The 22,101-nt window shown below is 45.0% G+C and overlaps 1 protein-coding gene across 1 annotated transcript in view; it reads left to right on the top strand.

Moving 5' to 3' along the window:
- The window catches only part of ERLEC1 (endoplasmic reticulum lectin 1), a 49,150-nt gene extending 27,793 nt beyond the window's left edge, over window positions 1-21,357 (top strand). The window contains exons 5-14 of the mRNA XM_069768881.1: window positions 1,201-1,261; window positions 2,888-2,928; window positions 3,313-3,536; window positions 3,656-3,782; window positions 15,805-15,963; window positions 17,786-17,845; window positions 17,963-18,087; window positions 19,880-19,957; window positions 20,042-20,117; window positions 21,153-21,357. Coding sequence (XP_069624982.1) covers window positions 1,201-1,261; window positions 2,888-2,928; window positions 3,313-3,536; window positions 3,656-3,782; window positions 15,805-15,963; window positions 17,786-17,845; window positions 17,963-18,087; window positions 19,880-19,957; window positions 20,042-20,117; window positions 21,153-21,224 — 1,023 coding nt within the window. The 3' untranslated portion in view covers window positions 21,225-21,357. The remainder of the gene's footprint in view (window positions 1-1,200; window positions 1,262-2,887; window positions 2,929-3,312; window positions 3,537-3,655; window positions 3,783-15,804; window positions 15,964-17,785; window positions 17,846-17,962; window positions 18,088-19,879; window positions 19,958-20,041; window positions 20,118-21,152) is intronic.
- Window positions 21,358-22,101: the final 744 nt, after the last annotated feature.

Here is a 22,101-nt window from a genome sequence, read left to right as displayed (position 1 = left end):
AGGTCTCCACAAGCTGGACCTAGTCAGTCTTGCGTCTCTACATCTCAAGGACAGCATCCTTCAGACCTTTGTATGCCTTTTTTTTCATTCCAGAGGGTAGGTGACTGCCTGCCTCCAAGTCTTCTATCGCCTGCTGGATCCATTTGGCTATACTGGAAGCTTATCGAGTTAAGGATAAACTGCCCCTGGGAGTGATTAGTTAGACAGCATGAAAATAACCAAGTTTGCAATATACTTTTTTTTTCTTAATCTGCTGCCATTCTCGTGCTGAGAGCGTTTTTATATTAGATGGTGTACAGCTGGCTGCTATGGGGCTCGGCCACAAGTGTCTGCCCAGTAGCTACATTCCAGGAGTCTGGTTAATTCCTACTATACCAGTCAGTTCTCTCCAGCCCATGATTTCTATGCAACAGTCAGGTGCTCATTTCAATCACCCCCCCCCCCTCTGCTCCTGACAGGCTGCTGTTTTTAGTCCTGTGTAACGTCCCCCAAATGCCTTGTGATCACTATATGTAAATATAGTAAAAATAATGTAGAACCAGAACAAACCACTGATGGCTAAATGTGTTACAGAAGAAATTGTGTTGAGCTTTATAATTCGAATACTACAGTTCTGGTCCTCACTAGAACTGTCACTCAAGGAAGAAATCCCACCTTAATAGAAACCAGGAAGTGAAAGAGGCTGGAAGGCTGTGTGCTGCTCAAGAGACCAACTTGTGAATAACCCTTTAAACAGAACATCTCTAATAGTGATGGGTGAACGTGCTCGGATAAGGTGTTGTCCAAGCACACTCGTGTTCTATTCGAGTATCTTCGGTGTGCTCGAATACTATGTTCGAGTCACCGTGGTTGCATGTCGTGCGTCTGTTCAAAAACCACAACACATTGCATGGATTGCCTAGCCCCTACGTGAGTATAATCTAACCTCTTTTTCTCCTCTTTCAGGATACATTGGGGGCTTATCTACACCATTACAGTATGCTGTAGATAAGCCCCTGATGCCGGTGGGCTTAGCTCATCTTCGATTTTGGGGCTGACAGGTTCCCTTTAACCCAATTGGTTATTTATTCGATATATATAATCTGTGTATTTTACTGGGTAATTAGAGGAACAAACTCTGACTACAGAATGCTTTGTGCTAAGCTATATTTTTGAAAGGAAACTTTACACGTAGACATGTATTTTGTTCTTCTTTCTCAGCAAACCAATATTCAAGAGTATTTCCTGGGGAACATGGTGAAAAAAAGCTCATCTGACACAGGTTTGTTAACAATGGTGCATGCATAGCTTTTATTACATTTAGGGCTCTGTGTTCAAGGATCTTTGTTGGAGGTTTCTACCTTGAGGATTTTCTGATACCTCTGGCAGAAGACTCCGTTGTATGGGCGTAAGTCACGCCTTGACTTCACTTGTAAGGAGAAACATATGCTGTATGGTGGCCACTGTTTTGGAGTGGGTCTCTGTGTAGGTAAACATGTTCTATTGCTCTTTTCTATAAACTAAAAATTTATACCTACCTGTTTGAGCCCGACATAGGCCATAAGGACATATTTGGCCTTTTTCAGGTGAATACAGCCAAGCTGATACATTTGTCGTATCCGCCAAGGGCTCTCAGCGTATATTCCAAGCATAGTACTTTTAGTTTGTTTCCACGTTCAGTTTTGGCAGCACTGCCGACTTTTGTACGTGCTCTGATTCTGGATGTGTTCATTGAACACAGGTGGAATCACAGCATCCTATACATAGACTGTGATATTTATCTTGCGGAGACTGAGCATCTCCGCAAGATAAATAGACATGTTGCAGTCTAGAAAGATGCGCCACATGTCTGTTTACGCCGGAGGCGTCCCTGCACACATAATGGAGATGGGATTTCATAAAATCCCATCCACTATGCTGTAACATTTGGCCGCTGCGGATTGGACGCGGCGGCTGTACGCAGCGTCCAATCCGCAGCGAATACTGACCTTGGAAACATACCCTTAAAGTGGTGTTCTCAAGTTTGAAAGTTATCCCTTATCCATGGGTTAGGGTGTAAGTTCCCGATCGCTGTGGATTTAACCACTGCGACCCCCATTGATTTCATGAACCGGAAATCTGAAGAGCCTCGTGTGAGTATATTGATAGTTGATCATGCGCACCATCTCTCCATTCATTCTTGATAGGACCACCAGAGATGGCTGAGCACTGGTTATTGGCACTCCCATAAGAATTACGGTAATTTAGCGACAGTGCTCATGATTCGGCAACAGTTCCATTCACATGGATCTTTTCAGAACCCTGGTTATTTGGGATCAGTCAGGATTCCAGCTCGGCCTTTATTCACATTGAGGTCATTTTTGACACATAAGATTTTAATACTAGAAGTAAGGATCTTCCCAATTTTGTACATCTTGGCGCTGGTGGGATGGCTTTTATGCTTTTTTCAATCAAAATATGTTTAATTAGTGCTTAAGTACTATTAATTTTTACAGTCTTATATCTGAGTATATGTTCATTTTGTTTCTATCTCCGGGTTTGTCTGTTCTGTTTCGTGGCCAGTGTGAACATGCTCCTACACGTTTCTTGTATACAAACTTATACTCCAGTTCCTTTCCTTCTGTTTTGCTTTGAGAATGAATTTGGCAGCAGTGCTCATAATCGGCAACAGTTCCATTCACATGGGTCTCTTCAGAGCCCTGGATACTTGGAATCAGCGGGGATTCCAGCAGTGAGACCCCCAATGATTGGAAACTTATTCGCCATTCCACAGATAGGGTATAACTTGAGAATACCTCTTTAACACACTGCACAGATCCTAATTTATAGTTTTTGTTTTTAAAATTGCAAGCATGATACTTGCATTAATGTTGCCCTGATAAAAAAAAATTCCAATGTGTTCTTACAGGTGAGAAGCAGGAAGAGGAAAAAACGAAAATCCCTAAAGTCGTAAGTCAGGAGAGGACATTATTCTCTTTACCTTGCAGTAATTTTAGAATAGTTTATGGTGCTTTTCCCAGAGAGCAGGCTGCCACTTATGGTGGCTTGTATTCTGCCCTTTTTTTAATGAAGCAGACTGTCTTTCAGGTTGGCAGGGATGTCTCAAGATGACACGCTGTTGCCCCTCGGTTGAAACAATCAGTGTGGGTCTCGGGAACCTAACTTCCACTGATGACCACTACGATACAGGGAATATGATTTATCAATGTTTCATGTTTGTTTTCCCAGGAAAATATATTACCATTATTGGGGAACTATGTTAACACTTTACACAAAATTTGCTCCAAATTTTGGAATAAAATTTTACTGTGGAATATCTTTGCCTTCTTTAAGATCCCAAGCAAAAACATTGAAGGACAGATGACGCCATATTTCCCTATCGAAATGGGGAATGGTACACCATGCAGTTTGAAACAGAACCAACCCCGGATCTCGACAGTAATGTACATCTGTCACCCAGAGGCCAAACATGAGATCCTGTCTGTAGCTGAAGTCACCACATGTGAATATGAGGTGGTGATACTGACTCCTCTTCTCTGTACTCATCCAAACTACAGGTAAGTAGTTACCTAGATGTCCACCCAGCTTAACATTGGAACATGATTTCTTGGTGCTAACTATATTTTTCAACAGTTCCAGGAAAACATTACAACGTGATTATCTCTATTTTACACAGGTTTAAGACCTCTCCTATAAATGATATTTTTTGCCAGTCAATGCCAGGGTCACCGCTAAGACCACAAAGCCTGGAGAAACTTGAACAGCAGCGGGAGATAAGACCACCATTCAAGCCCAATAAAGAGGTAACCTAATAAATGTTATACATGTGTTTAGTTGGCCATACCTATGAGCCATGTTGACCAAATTCCTGGCTCCCCCATAGACATGAGCTCTTATCGAGTGATTTCTAACAGCTCCTTCACATTCAAGCTGACAAGTATCAGAGTCTCCCTCAATACTAGCCGTTGTTGTGATCAAGAACATCCATGGCATGATTAAAGAAGAATCCTCGCTTTGATCTGGTCACTGTATTTTTGTGATACCTTAATTGAGGACTCGAGGGCCCTTTGTGCAGCCAGCCCAGGGAGCCTAGCGAAGACCAGAGGACAGTCTGTACACTAAACCTCCTGGTTAGGGTACACCAGGGGAGGATTGCTAAGGTATAACACACAAAATTCTGCTTCATTTTTTGGTGCTTCTGCCCTGTGTCAGATTTATATATTCTTCAGCCACTTTTTTGTGCCTCTGTAGACTGTGCCTGGGACTGGCTTACAGAAAAGCAGTCTGGCTTAAAATGCACCACAATTTTGGGGCAGAATATTAGTGTAAAGGTAGCCCAGAACTGACATAAAGAAGAGAAAAATAGTTTAGGAAGATGTGTAAGATTTATCATACAGCATTAGCCATTGTAATATAGTTGTTACATCTTCTGCTTGGCGGACTTCGTTGTAACCAAAATTTAAGACTATGTTAGTACATTCCCCCAAAAAAGAGTAGCCCTAATAGTAGCCTGTACCGATGAGACATTGTATTTATTCTATTAATTTTCAGAATTATGGGAATACATTGTAAATACAAAATGTACATAAAATATACTAATCCATTGTTGGTTAGTACTTATACCTTATGTCTTGTCCCTTCTTGAATCTTTTTCCACCAGATGATGGATGATAAAATCAGCCATCATGTGACTTTAACAGACCTGGCTGGAATGGAGCTCCACCAGTGGCTGATAACCTGTTAAATCCCGCTGTCGAGATTTAACTCACGCCGACAGTGGGGTTTGTCATCCCTATCGGCGCGTTCATGACGTGATCAGGGGCGCCAATGGTTTATCATGACATTTGAGGGCTGCTGATAACCCCCGCGCCTGTCATTATGATCTTTCTGTGAAAGCCAGCCCATAGCTGGCGTTCATAGGAGATTGTGGTTTTCCTTGTACATAGCAGTGCTGATACACTGCTATGTATAGCACAAGCGATCAGATGATCACCGCTTCACCTTCAGACTCCTCACAGCCCTCACTCAACTCTTCTTGGCGCCGCCTCCTCAGCGCTGTTTTGAAATGAGCCAGCGCCTGCGCTCTTTTCTCCTGCCTTGGGCAGGCGCAGTGAGCGCAGCCCGTCTGTCCTCATATGCAGTCCAGCTGACTGCGCCTGTGCGGACGCCCTGCCTGTGAATCCCAGCCCCGTAGTGTCTTCTTATTTATTCATACTACGGGCTGGGATTCATAGGCAGTGCGTCCGCACAGGCGCAGTCAGCTGGACTGCATATGAGGACAGACGGGTAGCGCTCACTGCGCCTGCCCCAGGCAGGAGAAAAGAGCGCAGGCGCCGGCTCATTTCAAAACAGCACTGAGGAGGCGGCTTGAGTGACGGCTGTGTGGCGTCTGCAGCAGGGGGGAAAGGCCTGCCTCCTTGACTGAAGAAAAGGTATTTAGGACAGATTACAAAACTGATTATTTTGGCAGTTACAGCACCCAGAACTAAAAGAGCCACCTTGTCCAGAATGCAGCATTACTGCTGCACAAGGTGGCTTTTAGTTAAAAACGCCTGGGGGGGGGGGGGGGGGGACAGGTTCCCTTTAAATGGATTACGATACTGTAAGAATCTGCAAAGGCTGAAGTAAGGGCTAATGGGGGAATGTCAGCGATTTGAGCTTTTTAGAGGGACTAAACAAGGCTATCGCCGCTTCCCTTTGCACTTGCAGTTGAACCTTTAGCTTGTATTATTAGAAGACACTAATGGTCACAATTGACAGATTTGGGACCTTTTTGGGCCTGATCATAAACTGGTCTAAATCCCCTCTTCTACTTTTGGATCCCAGGAGTAGTAGTTTTTAAGGAGAGTTTGTCCAATATTCCAGTAGTTCAGAAAGTTATTAAGATGAGGAACATAGTTTGTGTATATGGGAAAAACTACCTCTGTCAGCCTTGGGTAGAGTAAACCTCATTAAGATGTGCTTAATTCCACGCATTCTGTACGCTGTGCATAACTCACTTATCTGAATTCCTAAAGGTACCTTCACACTGAGCGACTTTAGAACGATAACGATAGCGATCCGTGACGTTGCAGCATCCTGGATAGCGATATCGTTGTGTTTGACACGCAGCAGCGATCAGGATCCTGCTGTGACATCGCTGGTCGGAGCTAGAAGGCCAGAACTTTATTTCATCGCTGGATCACCCGCTGACATCGCTGAATCGGCGTGTGTGACGCCGATCCAGCGATGTCTTCACTTGTAACCAGGGTAAACATCGCGTTGCTAAGCGCAGGGCCGCGCTTGGTAACCTGATATTTACCCTGGTTACCATTGTAAATGAAAAAAAAAAAAACACTACATACTCACATTCCGGTGCCTGTCACGTCCCCGGTGTCTGCTTCCCTGCACTCCTCCTGCATCCTGTGTCAGCGCCGGCCGGCCGTAAAGCAGAGCACAGCGGTGACGTCACCGCTCTGCTTTACAGCCGGCGCTTACACAGGATGCAGGAGGAGTGCAGGGAAGCGGACGCCGGGGACGTGACAGGCACCGGAATGTGAGTATGTGTGTTTTTTTTTTTTTTTACATTTACAATGGTAACCAGGGTAAACATCGGGTTACTAAGCGCGGCCCTGCGCTTAGTAACCCGATGTTTACCCTGGTTACCCGGGGACTTCGGCATCGTTGGTCGCTGGAGAGCTGTCTGTATGACCGCTCTCCAGCGACCACACAAGGACTTTCCAACGATCACGGCCAGGTCGTATCGCTGGTCGTGATCATTGGAAAGTTGCTGAGTGTGACGGTACTGGTGTAGGAAAATGCACAACATCTTTAGAGTCTTGGTGTGGAAAAGAGAGACCCCCAGATTAAAACTGCAATTGCCCCACAATCTGGGGGGTAGGTAATGTTGTCTCATATATGGGGTACTACTTACATGTATTTTCTTGGACAATAAGACGCACCTAAGTTTTAGAGGAGGAAAATAGAAAAAAAATGTAAGCAAAAAATGTGGTCATAGCCCACTGTTACAGGGGGGATCTGCTGTTGACACTGTATAGGGGTAATGCCCCCCCCCAATTCTGTGCTAATAATCATCCATTCTGGTATATGTATGTCCCTATCAGGTAGATATGCCCCCAGGTATACTTGGCCCCCCTCCCCATCCCTGGTATAAATGGCCCCTTATCCCCATCCCGGTATACATGGCCCCTTATCCAAATCCTGGTATACATGGCCCCTCATCCCCATCCTGGTATACATGGCCCCTCATCCCCATCCTGGTATACATGGCCACTTATCCCCATCCTGGTATACATAGCCCCTTATCCCCATCCTGGTACACATGGCCCCTCATCCCCATCCTGGTACACATGGCCTCTTATCCCCATCCTGGTACACATGGCCTCTTATCCCCATCCTGGTACACATGGCCCCTCATCCCCATTCTGGTAAACATGGCCCCTTATCCCCATCCTGGTACACATGGCCACTCATCCCCATCCTGGTACACATGGCCTCTTATCCCCATCCTGGTACACATGGCCTCTTATCCCCATCCTGGTACACATGGCCCCTCATCCCCATTCTGGTAAACATGGCCCCTTATCCCCATCCTGGTACACATGGCCCCTCATCCCCATCCTGGTACACATGGCCTCTTATCCCCATCCTGGTACACATGGCCTCTTATCCCCATCCTGGTACACATGGCCCCTCATCCCCATTCTGGTAAACATGGCCCCTTATCCCCATCCTGGTACACATGGCCCCTCATCCCCATTCTGGTACACATGGCCCCTTATCCCCATCCTGGTACACATGGCCCCTTATCCCCATCCTGGTACACATGGCCCCTTATCCCTGTCCTGGTACACATGGCCCCTTATCCCTGTCCTGGTATACATGGCCACTTATCCCCGTCCTGGTATACATGGCCACTTATCCCCATCCTGGTACACATGGCCCCTCATCCCCATCCTGGTACACATTGCTCCTCATCCCCCCATCCTTGTATGCATGGCCTCCTCATCCCCATCCTGGTATACATGGCCCCCATTACGCTGCACACACAAAATATACGATTTCACTTACCTTCCCTCCACTCCCTCACAGCGCGGCGTTTTGTGCTGATGCCAGCAGCTGATTTCAGCGTGTAAGCAGCGCGTGACGTCACTGCCATGCACCCTCACACGCCAGGGTCAGCTTGCAGAATAATCACTGCTCCCCACACCCCATCCACAGCCGGACTATAAGTGTATAAAGTACATCTGGACTATGCGATGTACCCCCATTTAACTCTTAAATTTGCAAGGAAAAAAATATGTTTTATAGTCCGAATAATACGTTAGCTTTCCAATTTCGGCACTTCTGAGGCTGGGCACTGGAGGAGGCCCAGGAAGCAGGATCGACAGTGTTAAAGTACTTGGGGGCATGGGGGAGAGGGATTTACTGGAGATACTGGAATTACACAAATTTGTAGGTATCACAAGTATATACCCCAACCGGTCACTGGTCCATAAAATTTGAAGGACATGTAAAAGACTGTTTGGGAAGACAGACTGCTCAAAGTATTTGCCTATTTGGAATAACTTTAATTTAGAAGAGTTGCAGAGATTGGAGGGATTTGGAGAATGGAGAGGTGCTGGAATCTTTGGGGCTGCTTTCAATAAACATGACGCAGAGAAGGTCTCCACTATTTCTCCTTCGCCTCATTGGGGGACACATACCGTGGGTGTATGCTGCTGCCACTAGGAGGCTGACACTAAGTAATATAAAAAAACTTAGCTCCTCCCCTGCAGTATACACCCTCATGCTGGCTCTCGGCTAACCATTTCTTGCTTAGTGTCCGTAGGAGGCACACGGCGGGTCTGCTATTCAGACCCAAAACTCTTTCTTATTTTACATTTTTGATTTTATTTTTTCCACGGACGAATGGGGCGATGGAACCTTGAAAGGATCCGATCTCTCCTAACCATCAACAGGCGAGCATGGAGAGTGTCGCCTCTCCGTATCCTCTCCTGCGACGTGGGATGCCACTGCCTGGGCTGATTCTTAGGGGCGACGGGCCCCTTCAAGGGCACCGATCTCCCCGCACCATCAACAGACGAGCATATAGAGTGTCGCCTCCACGTATCCTCTCCTGGAGCCAGGCCTAATGCCGGACAACTGGCCCTGTCCACCCGGGGGCTAGAACTCCGTGGATATACAGAGGCCCCTCTCTTTGGTGTCCGAGCAGCCCCCACTGTCCCACCACTGTTAAAGCGGATGGCATAAGGAGGCGGCTGGTTCCTCTCCACCTCCCTAACAAAGGGATGATGGATTGAGGTATATCCCTCTATCCCTGCACCTGCAGCAGAACAGAAACTCAGTCATCCACGGCAGCTCCATGCCGGGACGCGCACTGATGGTGAGTGGATCCAGTCAGCGGTGGGCCTCTGCAGCGGGATATTCACATGCTCACAGGCAGCCTCAGGCTTCCCTGTGGCCCACCTCCCTGAGGCAACGCTCCCTCCGGTTGAAAAAACTTAGCCCCCGACTTCAGCCGATGTGTAGGCCGCACCCCGGAAGCTGCACCTGCACTATGGTGCCCTAAGGTGGCTCTACCCGCCTTTCTGGTGCTTCTCGCTGGAACGGAAGCGCTCAGTTTTTTCTCGGCCACTACAACGCCCCTCACTTCTACCACTGGTATCGCTCCTGCCGGCTGCAGAAATTTAGGCCCCGGCTTGGGTCTATTCATGGAAGTCTCGAGGCTCCACCCACATCGTGCCTGTGGCTCTGCCCCCTGAATTGGCGCTTCTCACTCTCTGCGAGATTTTATCACCTTTGCAACTCCCGGTGGCCATCTTGGTCCACCCGGCCAACTCACACAGGGGCGACAACTTTGCAATAAAGGGGCACAACAACTCTGTATAGATCTTAAAGGCACATGACCAGTATTCCCTGGTCTTAAAGGCACATAACCAGTATTCCCTGGTCTAAAAGTTAAATGACCAGTATTCCCTGGTCTTAAAGGCACATGACCAGTATTCCCTGGTCTTAAAGGCATATAACCAGTATTCCCTGGTCTAAAAGTTAAATGACCAGTATTCCCTGGTCTTAAAGGCACATGACCAGTATTCCCTGGTCCTAAAGGCACATGACCAGTATTCCCTGGTCTTAAAGGCACATAACCAGTATTCCCTGGTCTTAAAGGCACATGACCAGCATTGTTTCTCCCTGCCATGTCCTGCTATTTTACTGTGAAGCCATAAATCAATAAAGAACGGACCTTTTGTACGGACGGTGAGTGTTCTTCTTTTCCTTCATGCCTTTTACCATTTGAGACAGTTTTTTTTCCTCTGAATGAGCACCCATAGTCCGGAGTGGCTGAAGCACGCTTTACAGCTACAGGGAGGTGAAATTGGTGTAACAGGCTGATTGTGCGCACTTCTATTTTCTACATTGTTTTTGTTTTTACTGATCCGAAGACTGCCATCCACCCCTGATCCCAGTTTATCCCAGAGTACCTAGTTCCCTCAGTGGACTTCGTCACTGACCGCAATCCATGGTTTCTCTGACCAAGAGATTCCTCTGTGGCTCGGAGTGCTCGCAGTACCGATATACATTGTCCCTCTCCTACATGGGAGCCGACGGATAGCAGGGGCCGTAAGTATTCTAGAAACGTACAGGCGTCTAGAAAACGGAAGTTTTCATTTCCTGATCTCTCTCCCCAATGATTTGCTGAGAACAAGACTCTGAATATGGATCGGACATTGCCTTTGATCTGGACTTGCCAGAGCTTCAGAAAAGGATGAAGTCGCCTATTTTTATAATCTCTGTACATTGACGAGGACTCCGGTTCTGCTCTAGACTACGCAGTGTCCCTCATAAGGAGACTAAACTCCCTTGTAGAGCATTTGAGATTCAGTCTGGATAAGCGATTCACTGGACAGAAGCCTCTACGTGGGATGCCAGCCTGGTCTGATTTTTAAGGGCGACGGGTCCTTTAAAGGGCACTGATCTCCCCACACCATCAACAGACGAGCACACTGGGAGTGTCCCCTCCATGTATCCTCTTCTGCATCCAGGCCTAACGCCAGACAACCTTTCCTGGCCACCCGGAGACCTGAACTCTGTGGATGTACAGAGGCACCCTTTTTGGTGTCCAACCACTCCCCTCTGCATCACCACTATTTAACAGATGATGCAAAAAGGCAAACGATCCCTCTCTACTTCCCTGATAAGAGGAAGAGCGGTGATGGCAAGAAACGATGACCTGCTGGATGCAGCCGTGCATTCTGCCACTTGGGAGATTAACCAGTTAGAATCTCCTGTGGCATACCTACCAGTATCCCTGCCCGATGTATCATGAATTAAAAATACCACGGACTGTCAGATAGCAAATCTGGTCTTGCGCTTTGGGTTCACCGCTCTACCCTCCCTAGCCGCCGCATGGATTGCTAGAGCAATGGTCTCCTGGCTGGAGACCTTAACTACTTTGATTCACACCAGTAACCTTTTCCCGAAGACAGTACAAGTGGCCAATCAAATCTTTTGAGCGGAAGACTAACGAAGGATCGTATGTTTTTTACAGACCCAACCAGCAGTGGAAGGGTTGTCCAGGACAGTCTAGATCTAAGAGATCTTGGTTCCAAAAAGGAGAACGAAAAGGCCGATCTTGGACCTCAAACTGCTAACAACCTTTGACAAGGTCCTCCTTCTTCGGATGGAGTTCCTCCGCTCAGCCATTACTTCAACAGAAAAAGGTGGAGTTTCTGGCATCCATCGATATTCGGGATGCTTACCCTCACATTCCTATTTTTCCTCTCTTCAAACATTCCTTCGCTTTTCCATTCGTGAACAGCATTTTCAAGTCCTGACCTTGTCCTTTGGCCTTGCTACCGCACCCAGAGTGTTCGCAAGTGTCATGGCGGCTGTCATGTTCTTCTTGCACCCTAGAGGCGTGGTCATCCTGCCCTGTTTGGTTGACTGTCTAGCCGCTCTTCCAGGACTACGCTGAGTCGTCTATATCACTTGCGATACCCTCTCACCTGGGCTGGCAGCTAAACTTAGACGAGTTCTCCTCATTTCCAGCCCAGCAGATATCCTTTTTGAGGATGATCCTGCACACTTCCAGAAGGATGGTAATTCTCCCTCGAGAAAAGGTCATGGCCCTTCAACAGGGAGCTCGCGCACTTGATCACTCATCCCCTCATTTCATTCGATTTGCTAGGAGGGTTCTCTGAGGGAAAATGGTGATGACGATGGAAGCAGTTTCCTTCGCTCCGCTCGTTTTTAGCAAGTTAAACAGACTTTCAGACGGTAGTTTCGGAGCTCCTTCTTCATCCAGGGCCTTTCTCCCAGTTCAATGGTTATTAGTAACTACCAATGCCAGTCTTCTTCTCTCGATCATTGCTCTGGAGATCCGAACGGTAGTCCTACAGCAGTTCCACTGCCCTCTGGCGGGTCACCCAATCTGAATTCAATTGGATAATGCCACGGCTGTGCCATACGTCAATCATCTAGCAGGTACCCACGGTCAGGCGCCATGGCCGAGGTACCTCACATTCTCTGATGGGCCGATATCTATCTATCGGTGATCTCGGCAGTACATTTCCCAGGAGTAGAACTCTGGGCGGCTAACATATTCAGCTGTCAGGGTTCCGCCTCAAGTGAGTGGGAACTTCACCTGAAAGTCTTCCATCAGATCTGCCTTCACTGGAGCTCTCCAGTTGTAGATCGGATGGCGACCAGACTGGACGCCAGTGTACTAGAGTTGGTGGTTCGGCCTCGAGATCCAAGAGCCATCGCACTGCATTCTCTGGTTCTTCCGTAGTACCAGTTTCCATAACTCCCTTTCCACTACTTCTGAAAGCCTTTCGGAAGCAGAAAGAGCCCCAGTAATCCTCAGGGATCCGCACTGACCACGTCAGTTTTTTGTTTGCAGACCTAGTGTCTTTCCGCCGGTGACCAGGAAAATTACCCACATGGAAAATTACCCACATGGAAAATTGCCAATTGCAGCATCACAAAGTTTCAGATCTATGATATTTCAGGTGCAAGGTGTTCACATGATATGTGAAAAGTGCCCACAGACATGAATACCCACAGGAAAATAGTAGAGAGTTATAGGTGAGATGCTCTGCAGAACAGAGAATAGCATGGAGCTATAGGCTAAATGCTCTGCAGGACAGGGGGATAGTATGCAGGTATATATATCACCTTTCTGCTGTTTTCTGGGTTTGCAGGACCAACTATCTCTACCAGCAGCAGTGATACTTTTGTGAGCACTGATAGCAGTGATGGCTCCTCTGGATCACACTGCTGCTGGTTCTGCATGTGCTGCTGTTTTGGGCTGGTGGGAGAAGTAGGGCAGAATCAGTGAGAGATGAGAGCAGACTAGATCTATCTATTGCTGATGACAGACTGCTGCAAACCACAGATAATCATTTTTGCAGTTTTGCACTAGGTCAACTGTAAATCACAAGTTGATCACATATTATGTGAACATCCTCACCATGCACCTGAAATATCATAGATCTGAAACTTTGTGATGCTGCAATTGGCAATTTTCCACGTGGGTAATTTTCCGTGTGGGCAAATTTCCGTGTGGGCAAGTTTCCGTGTGGGCATTTTTCATGTGGGCATTTTTCAAGGAACCGTCTCGAGGACGGCATCCTTCCGAAGGTCTGATGCTTTATTTGGGCTTCCTGACTGTAAGAGGAAGGCTTCCTGACGATTACAGGAAGGGTTTAGTCGTTTCATCGGCCATGTTAGCCTGGTAGATTCTTTTCACCATCCGGGAGTCCTTCCGTGTTAGATGTCAGCCTATCTCCCTGTCTATCGAGGGTTCTAGGCACCAGGCGTCGGCAATGCACGCCTGCAAGCTTGTGGATTCATCCAGTCCGCATGTATTCTTGAAGCACGATAATTCCCACACTTCCACAGATGTGAGTCTGGGCAGGCGGACTCTGCAGGCCGCGGTGGCGCACTTGTAAGTAGCGGTTACACAGGGCCTGATCTGATGTTGTCCCCACTCAGTGACTGCTTTGGGACGTCCCACGGTCTGTGTCCCCCAATGAGGCGAAGGAGAAATAGGGATTTTTGTGTACTCAACGTAAAATCCTTCTCCGAGCTATTCATTGGGGGACACAGCTCCCACCCTATTATTAGCTTGTGCTTGTCTTATATTTTGACATGCTATACTCTCATATATAATGTGACATGCTATACGCTCATATGTTATTGATCTCCTACTGCTTTTGTACCGAACTGGTTAGCTGAGAGCCAGCAGGAGGGTGTATACTGCAGGGGAGGAGCGAACTTTTTGTATCACTTTAGGCTACTTTCACACTTGCGTCGTTTGCTGTCCGTCGCAATGCGTCGTTTCGGGAAAAAACGCATCCTGCAAATGTGCCCGCAGGATGCGTTTTTTCCCATAGACGTGTATTGCCGACGGATCGCGACGTATGGCCATACGTCGCGTCCTTCGTGCACTGGATGCGTTGTGTTTTGGCGGACCGTTGTCGGGTCCGCCATTTCCTACCACGCATGCGTGGCCGGAAGTACACCTCCTCCTCCCCGGGATTTTAGAATGGGCAGCAGATGCGTTGAAAAACTGCATCCGCTGCCCACGTTGTGCCGAATTGTCACAACGTCCATCAGTACATCGCGCTGACGCTTAGCGACGGCTGCGTACTGACGCAAGTGTGAAAGTAGCGTTAGTGTCAACCTCCTTGTGGCAGCAGCGTACACCCACGGTCTGTGTCCCCCCAATGAATGGCTCGGAGAAAAGGATTTTACGGTGAGCACACAAAAATCCCTATTTCTAATTCATAGTTTATGGGATTACCGAGGTATTGTATAGAATGGGCCTAAAGACATCCGGAAGAAAATGCGGACCTGATGCACATGTTGTGGACATGCCCGAGATTGGCGGGGCCTTGGAGGGGGATGAGTTGGTAGATTATTAGCAGAAGTGTTTAATATTCAAACCAAGCCAAGCGTGAAAACCTGTGTTAGGATTTTACAGAGGAGGTGGAAGGATCTCCTGAAATAGTTAGCTATTTCTAAAAATACTTCACCAGACTAGAAAATCTTTTTTTTTTTTTTTTTTTTTTTTTTTTACAAATTTCAGAACTTTTTTTTCACCACTTTAAAATAAAAAAATATATACATTTGCTCTCTGCACACTCATAATAACTTAGGGAATCATATTGCCAGGTCAGTTTTTTTTTTTTTTTCCAATTACACTGCAGTTGGAATTTTTTCCCGTTTGCCAGTATAGTATGTGGTCAAATGGATTGGATCACTCAAAAGTACAAATCGTACCGCCAGAAAAAAAACAAGCTCCCATAAGGCTAAGGGTACAAAAAATAAAAAAGTTATGGCTCTTGGAAGAACGGGAGGAGAAAAATGGAAAATCCGTGTCATGAAGGGGTTAAAAAATAATAATAAACCTTTAAAAAAAAAAAAATAATCCACAACTTTATTAACAATAAATGTGAATATTTTGTATAACATTTTCTTGCTCACATAGTAAATTAAAAAAAAATCCTAATCCTTTAGGAGCATAATAAAAACCTGAAGAATTAATTTAACTCTTTATTTAATGTAAAATGGGAACAGTATAATCAAGTAAATTAAAGCTATTGTTGCTGAAATGCAGAGGGGGAAGAATGATGTTCTGCAAGTAATTTATTTATTTTTTTAAACCTGAGATCTTTCATGCTCGTTAAATGCTATATGAAGGTGTTTTTGTACCCTGATTTCAGTAACTAATATTACATTTTATTTGTCACTGTGTGACTGTATGTTGAACATCTAGATGTGACTTTTCAATCTTTGCTCTTGTCTCTCTATTTCTAGGAAGAGCAGCAAGGCTTGAAGGACAAGTTCTCCACCATCCATAAGCCGGTGACGGTGGGCTCCCAGCAGCACGTCACTGTGGGGACCACACACATCTCCAAACTCACTGATGAGCAGTTGATCAAAGAGTTTCTCACCGGTTCATACTGTTTTCACGGTGTAAGTCCTTCATAAGCTTCAGTATGGAGAAAGTTACTCTAATGCTTAGAAATGTCAAAATTATGAAAATAATTGAAAACTGTTTCTTAGTTTTAGGCTGTGAGCACACCTCATTCTTCCCTACTCAATCCAATCCCAGGTCTCAGACATATGTAACCGGGATCGCCAACAAAACAATGATCTTTAATGATGTGACATGCACTGCTACATTACAGCCAATCATAAGACAGAAGAAATTGAAAACCATTCAATTAAATACACCTAGGGTTCCGGTTTCGGGTACCGGGGGCTGTGTCGGTGCAGGTTCAGTCACTGCTCTGAGTAAGCAGACTGTCAGCTGTAACCATGCCCCCGACCCAGACTAACACTTGCTCTGCATTGGGTCCGTCTGTCAGTCAGGGCCGGGGGCGCGATTACAGCCGCCGCTCTGTTTACACACCCCATGGTGCTACATCGATGTGTGTTTGTTGCTTTTGTGAAGTTTATTTAAAAAAAAAAAAAAAAAAAATCATGTTACTTTTACACTGCACATTTTTTATTGTTATGGCAAAGTCAAGGGCCAGGGATCTATTTTATAATCATTTTTAGTAAGAAGGTTTTTCTTAGAATTATTAGCCTTTTTGTAAATTTTACAGTTTATAGATTCGCCAGTGCGTTCATCCTTTTAGCTGTTCTGAATTGAATATTTGGCCCTGGGCCTAAGCAGAGATCTTAAAAATGACAAGCACCATTTTACAGGATGATTCACTCGCTACTTTTACCTGAAAAATTGCTTTAGCTTCTAAAAGACAATCTATCGTACTGCTATTTGGACTGCACATACTTTGGTTTATGAGAAAATGATGTTTTAAAGCAGATGTAAAAAAAAAAAATTGTCATTGTTCGCATCCAAGCACGCCTGCATGGTGCCGTTCCTTATTGTTGCCTGTATTCTGCGGGAGGTCTGGGGTCATAGCCTGAATTTCTCACTGTATGTTCCTGTAATGTTTGTGGCTTGTTCCTGTACACTCGACCTTCCAAATGGCCCCAAAGGAAAAAAATTCAGCAGGGTTGGATCTGGCGATCTTCTTGGCCACAGTCCGTTGTCATCAAATAAGGCCTCAATACACGATTTGGACTGCTTTAGAAACTTGCTTTGGCACCTCCTCAAGGACTAAGCTTTCACAACGAAGACATGCTCCTGCAAACTATCTGAACATTGTTAACAAATGAAGAAGCAATTTTGGCGGAGTGAAATACAAGCACCACATAGAAACTACTGAGGCGTAGAAAGGCGTGCAGCAAGTCTATCTCGTAGTGGAGACGACCGGTGGGGCTACAAGTTAGCGAGACCACTTGGCGCGAGGATGTTTCTCGTCTCTAACGTTCTTTGGACTCTCGCTTCTCATGACCCCAATTATGTACAGCGCAAATTTCAGGACATTTATACTAATAATAATAATAATAATAATCTTTATTTTTTAAAAAATAACACACATTATCATCGCTGTCCCCGATGGGACTCACAATCTAAATTCCCTATCAGTATGTCTTTGAAATGTGGGAGGAAACCGGAGTGCCCAGAGGAAACCCACGCAAACACGGAGAGAACATACAAACTCTTTGCAGATTAGAACCCAGGACTCCAGCGCTGCAAGACTGCAATGCTGACCACTGAGCCACCATGCTGCCCACCGTGCTTCTGTATTAAAAGTTGCATCACATTTTTGGAGTAAAGTAGTGAGAGAATCACCCTTTACTACAATTATGTAAAACTAGAATCTTTATTGGGTATAATATGTTTTTCTACATTATTTATAAGTTTTGTTTTTTCTTTTTGCAGGGTGTTGGCTGGTGGAAATATGAATTCTGTTATGGAAAATATGTCCATCAGTATCATGAGGTAAATATGTGTATGGATTTTTCCCACTAGATAGAAGTGTGTGCATAAGGCACTAGTCTCTGACAATTACGTTATGGTTGATTTAATACATTTCTTTTGTGATTTTTTCATTTGCAGGATAAGGACACCGGCAAAACGACCCTTGTTGTTGGTACTTGGAAAGAAGAACAACATTTAGATTGGGCCAAGAAAAACGTTGCAAGGTTGTACCATCCCCCTGATGAGGGCGTGCAGACTGTGAGGCAAGTCTTCTGTTCCTCAGCCTGTGTTTCCCTCTAATCCAGGGATGCACAACCTGGACCTGGGGCCCACATGATGCCTTTCTGTGCGGCGCTCACCTATGTAGTCACAGACCACTAAATCCATGGTCTCTTCTTTGGATTGTGAACAGATGAGAAGAGGACCTTTATCCTCCTGATAGACGGAAGTCTTAAATGGAATCCGCACTAGAGGAGCGAACCCCAACTGGAAAGTTCGGGGTTTGTACCAGACACCTAATGTCCGCTGCTGAATTCCGAACATGGACTTCTGTCGGAAGTCGGTTGTAGTGTTCGGATGGAGATTGATACTGTGGGGGTACTCTGCTTACATTGGCAGCCCCCTAGCCCTTATCACCATTTTGCAGGACCAAACTTCAGTTCCCCGTTGACTTCTATGGGGTTCAGGTACGGTTCTGGTACCTGAACCAATCTTTGGACTAAGTTCGGTTGAATCTGAATACCCACGGGTCCGCTGATCCGTAATCAGCACCTCTTAGATAATTTTGTAATGAGGTTTAGGTTTGCTTTTTTTTTTTATTGCGGCCAGTGGGTTTGAATTGATCTGGCAATGTGGCCCTCGGACGCCTGCTCTTATCTATATAGGCAGAGTTACTGTCACATCGCCACTACAGCTGCAACAGGCGAGAATAGTGCAGCAGCCTGAAGACGCTTGTATATGGGCCCATAATCGGTGTATACATTTGTCTAGAAATGCCTGTTTCTGATTATTGTCCATGTAAACATGCCCAGCGATGTTATCTCATCTTATCTCTCACACAGGCATTGTCCGCAGGGAAACCCTCTTATTCACCCCAAATGTTCTGGTGAAAACACTGCAGGCAATGTAGGGATTTTTGGAACAATCGTTTATCCCCATACAGTTTTCACAGTGCTGAGGATTGCTGTAAATTGTTGATTTGTGCTGGTTCCTGGAAGACTTTTTATGGGTCTTCCTGAAACAAGCACATAGGAAAACATGGTAAGCATACAATGAATGCAAATGTGAACAGAATCCGAAAAATAAGAGTAATACTGGGTTTCCCCAAATGTTACAGTTTATTGGTATTAATTAGGGCAATGGGATAATCATTTTGCGCTGTATTAACAATCCGTGCGCTCACCCCTTTTGGTATGTTGGTAATGCGCACTAATCGGCCCTCCCAGACATTACCCGGACTCCTGTGCCAACATGGGGGAGAGGGTATATAAACCCCGCTCAGACGTGGACATTTCATGGAGGGTCAGGGGCATTACCAGGAGAGATGAGAACCTCTTACACGTCTCCAGAAATGTTGGCAACTATGATAATAGATAAGTGTGCTGTTGATTTCTCGCCAAGGTATTAAAACATGAATAAAACTTATAATATGGATTTATATTTAACAGAAAAAGGGAAAATGAATGCAGGAAACGATAATTCAATAATGTTGATCTTGGGTGGTCATAGCGACATTAACAATAGACTTTCGGCCCATCATAAGGCAGTAGTCAAGGCCAGGAGGACACTTTCCAACGTCTCGTAGCCACCTGTCAGATTTGTTCTTTAATTTTTTAAAAAGGCCTGATAAAACTTTAATCTGGGATCTGATTGGCTATGGGCACTGGGGCCACATCCTTTGCACCAGATTTAATAAAACCTATCCTAATGTCTGACACTTCTAGTTTTGTTTTTCGGAGGATCTAGTTGATATTCCGTGTAGCTTATTTTTATTATTATTTTCGGACAAATGTTGCTTGTCCTTGGAGGAAAATATAAACTAAACTTCTATTACAGAATGGTGTCGCATTTCTATGGCGGTGGCGATAACTGCGAACTGACAAATAAACCTAGGCAGGTGATCGTAAAGCTAAAGTGAGTATTCCCTGTACTTATACTACTGCAAGTCATGTTGGAAATCTGGCAATACTCAACTATCCTTGTTGTCCTGACTATTAGGTGTAAAGAATCCGAGTCTCCACACGCTGTCACCGTTTATATGCTCGAGCCACAGACTTGTCAGTACATACTTGGAGTAAGTATACATCCCTTTGTTTTTAATGTGTTTTAAATGTTCACTGTACATTCAGACTTTGATAATGGGGCCCCTGGAGTTGGATACTGGTGGGCCCTTGGCACCCCAGTCCAAAACTGCTCGCTGTCTGTCCCCTGCCTGTTGTCAAGTGTAATCCATCTCAATCAGCAGAGATGAGAAGATGCATTACAGGAAGCTTTGCAGAGATTGGTCTCTGTGCTCCTGCTCTCCTGTCTGTCAAACTGCATACAGGCCAACATAAATGCGGCATTTCAGGGCAGGCAAACCATTGGCCAGTGCTAGGCACAATGCACCCTGGGAATGAGAGAATAGACGTTTCAGCCCCTATAGTACAGGTAGAATGATAATGAGGAGGAATCGCCTACTCAAAGAGGAGTTGAGAGCAAATTATAGGGCATCTGTGTAGTCTTTGCTTGTTGTATATGTGCAGCAAGAACATGATTTTCCACAGATTCTGTGTGAAAGGACTGGTATACTTTAAGAAATGTGGCTCTTTTGTGTCCAGCATCATATATTTATCCACTTTACGCTGTACATCTCAATATTGAGTCTTGTACAAGAATGTCGGTCTCGTGCCTGCAACGCAACATCATCCTGTCTATGCAAGCTTTATAAATGCAAGTTTATGTCCATAGCATATCAGCCTTGTACCCTTGCCCTCTGTACCCCAAGGAACCCTTGTGCCTGACATCACCAGTCACCCTCAACAGAGCTCAAAGGAGCACAACTAGGGCCGTAGGTAGGAGAAATTCATGTTGGCCTTTATCCGAGATGTTATCTCTACGCATGTATTGCTATTTCCAGAAAGTACATAAGGCTCTATAACAATATATTTTTTAACCATTTATCTCAATAAATGCATGAGACCGGTTTCAAATTTGGAGGATAAAATATAGTTCTAGTAATGAACATCAAAAATTGTCACACCTGGAAAATATGACCACGGCGGGATTGTACACTGTGATGTCAGAGCGTGTTACATGGAAATAATGAATGTGTCGTTCTCCTATCCAGGTGGAATCCCCAGTGATATGTAAGATTCTGGATACCGCTGATGAAAATGGACTCCTCTCAATTCCCACTTGAAGCACAGAAGGAAGATGATTGTTGTGCTGAGACCTGTAATCAGTCCGCGGGATCAAGTGTACAAAATGTCAGAGATGATTTGTGTATATGTATGTGTGTATATATTGGAGAATACAGATTTTGAATACAATAATCTTTCTGTATCTTTATGAAACCTTTTTTCTTTTTTTTTGCCATGGCATGATTAGGTGATACATCAGAACCCCAGTCTATCAGTTCTTTAAGTGAAAAACATTTTATAAAAAATATGAGCACAGTATAAGGGATATCATACTGAAATCATTCATTAACTGTCCGCTTGGTAGTGATTAAAAAGTGACCCCGATAATGGTGTTCGTAACAAAAATCCATTACAACTTACCAAAAGAGAAGCCCCTCTTATAAAATATAACCTTTATTATTAAATCTATGATAAAATAGAGAAAACCCCACCTCAGTGACAAATGCCTATATATACCGTAGATATAGATCTGGGTATTTATTATGATGGAATATAGGCTGAACTGGATGGACAAATGTCTTTTTTCGGCCTTACTAACTATGTTACTATGTTACTATGTTACCGGGCTGAGAGATAATAGGGAAGAAAAATCAGTGAAATACCATATATTCTCAAACTGACTATGGTTATTCATTTGGTTTATTAATGCCATACAGTATTGTTGCTGGAATATCTATTAGAGTCATTATATGTCAGCACCTATTTAATCCCTGAAAATTGAGAAGGTGGGATTCTTTCTATAGTGAAGTGCTATTATGGTACCTAGATATTTATCTATAACCCTAATTGTATCCGTTATGAGTGATCTAGATTGAATGCACTGTCGCTTCTATTTTACATATGTACAGTACAGACCAAAAGTTTGGACACACCTAA

This window comes from Ranitomeya imitator, chromosome 5, assembly GCF_032444005.1.
Source record: "Ranitomeya imitator isolate aRanImi1 chromosome 5, aRanImi1.pri, whole genome shotgun sequence".
Taxonomy (NCBI): Eukaryota; Metazoa; Chordata; class Amphibia; order Anura; family Dendrobatidae; genus Ranitomeya; species Ranitomeya imitator.
Note: the sequence above shows the minus strand (reverse complement) of the source record. Positions and strands in the feature narration are given on the sequence as shown.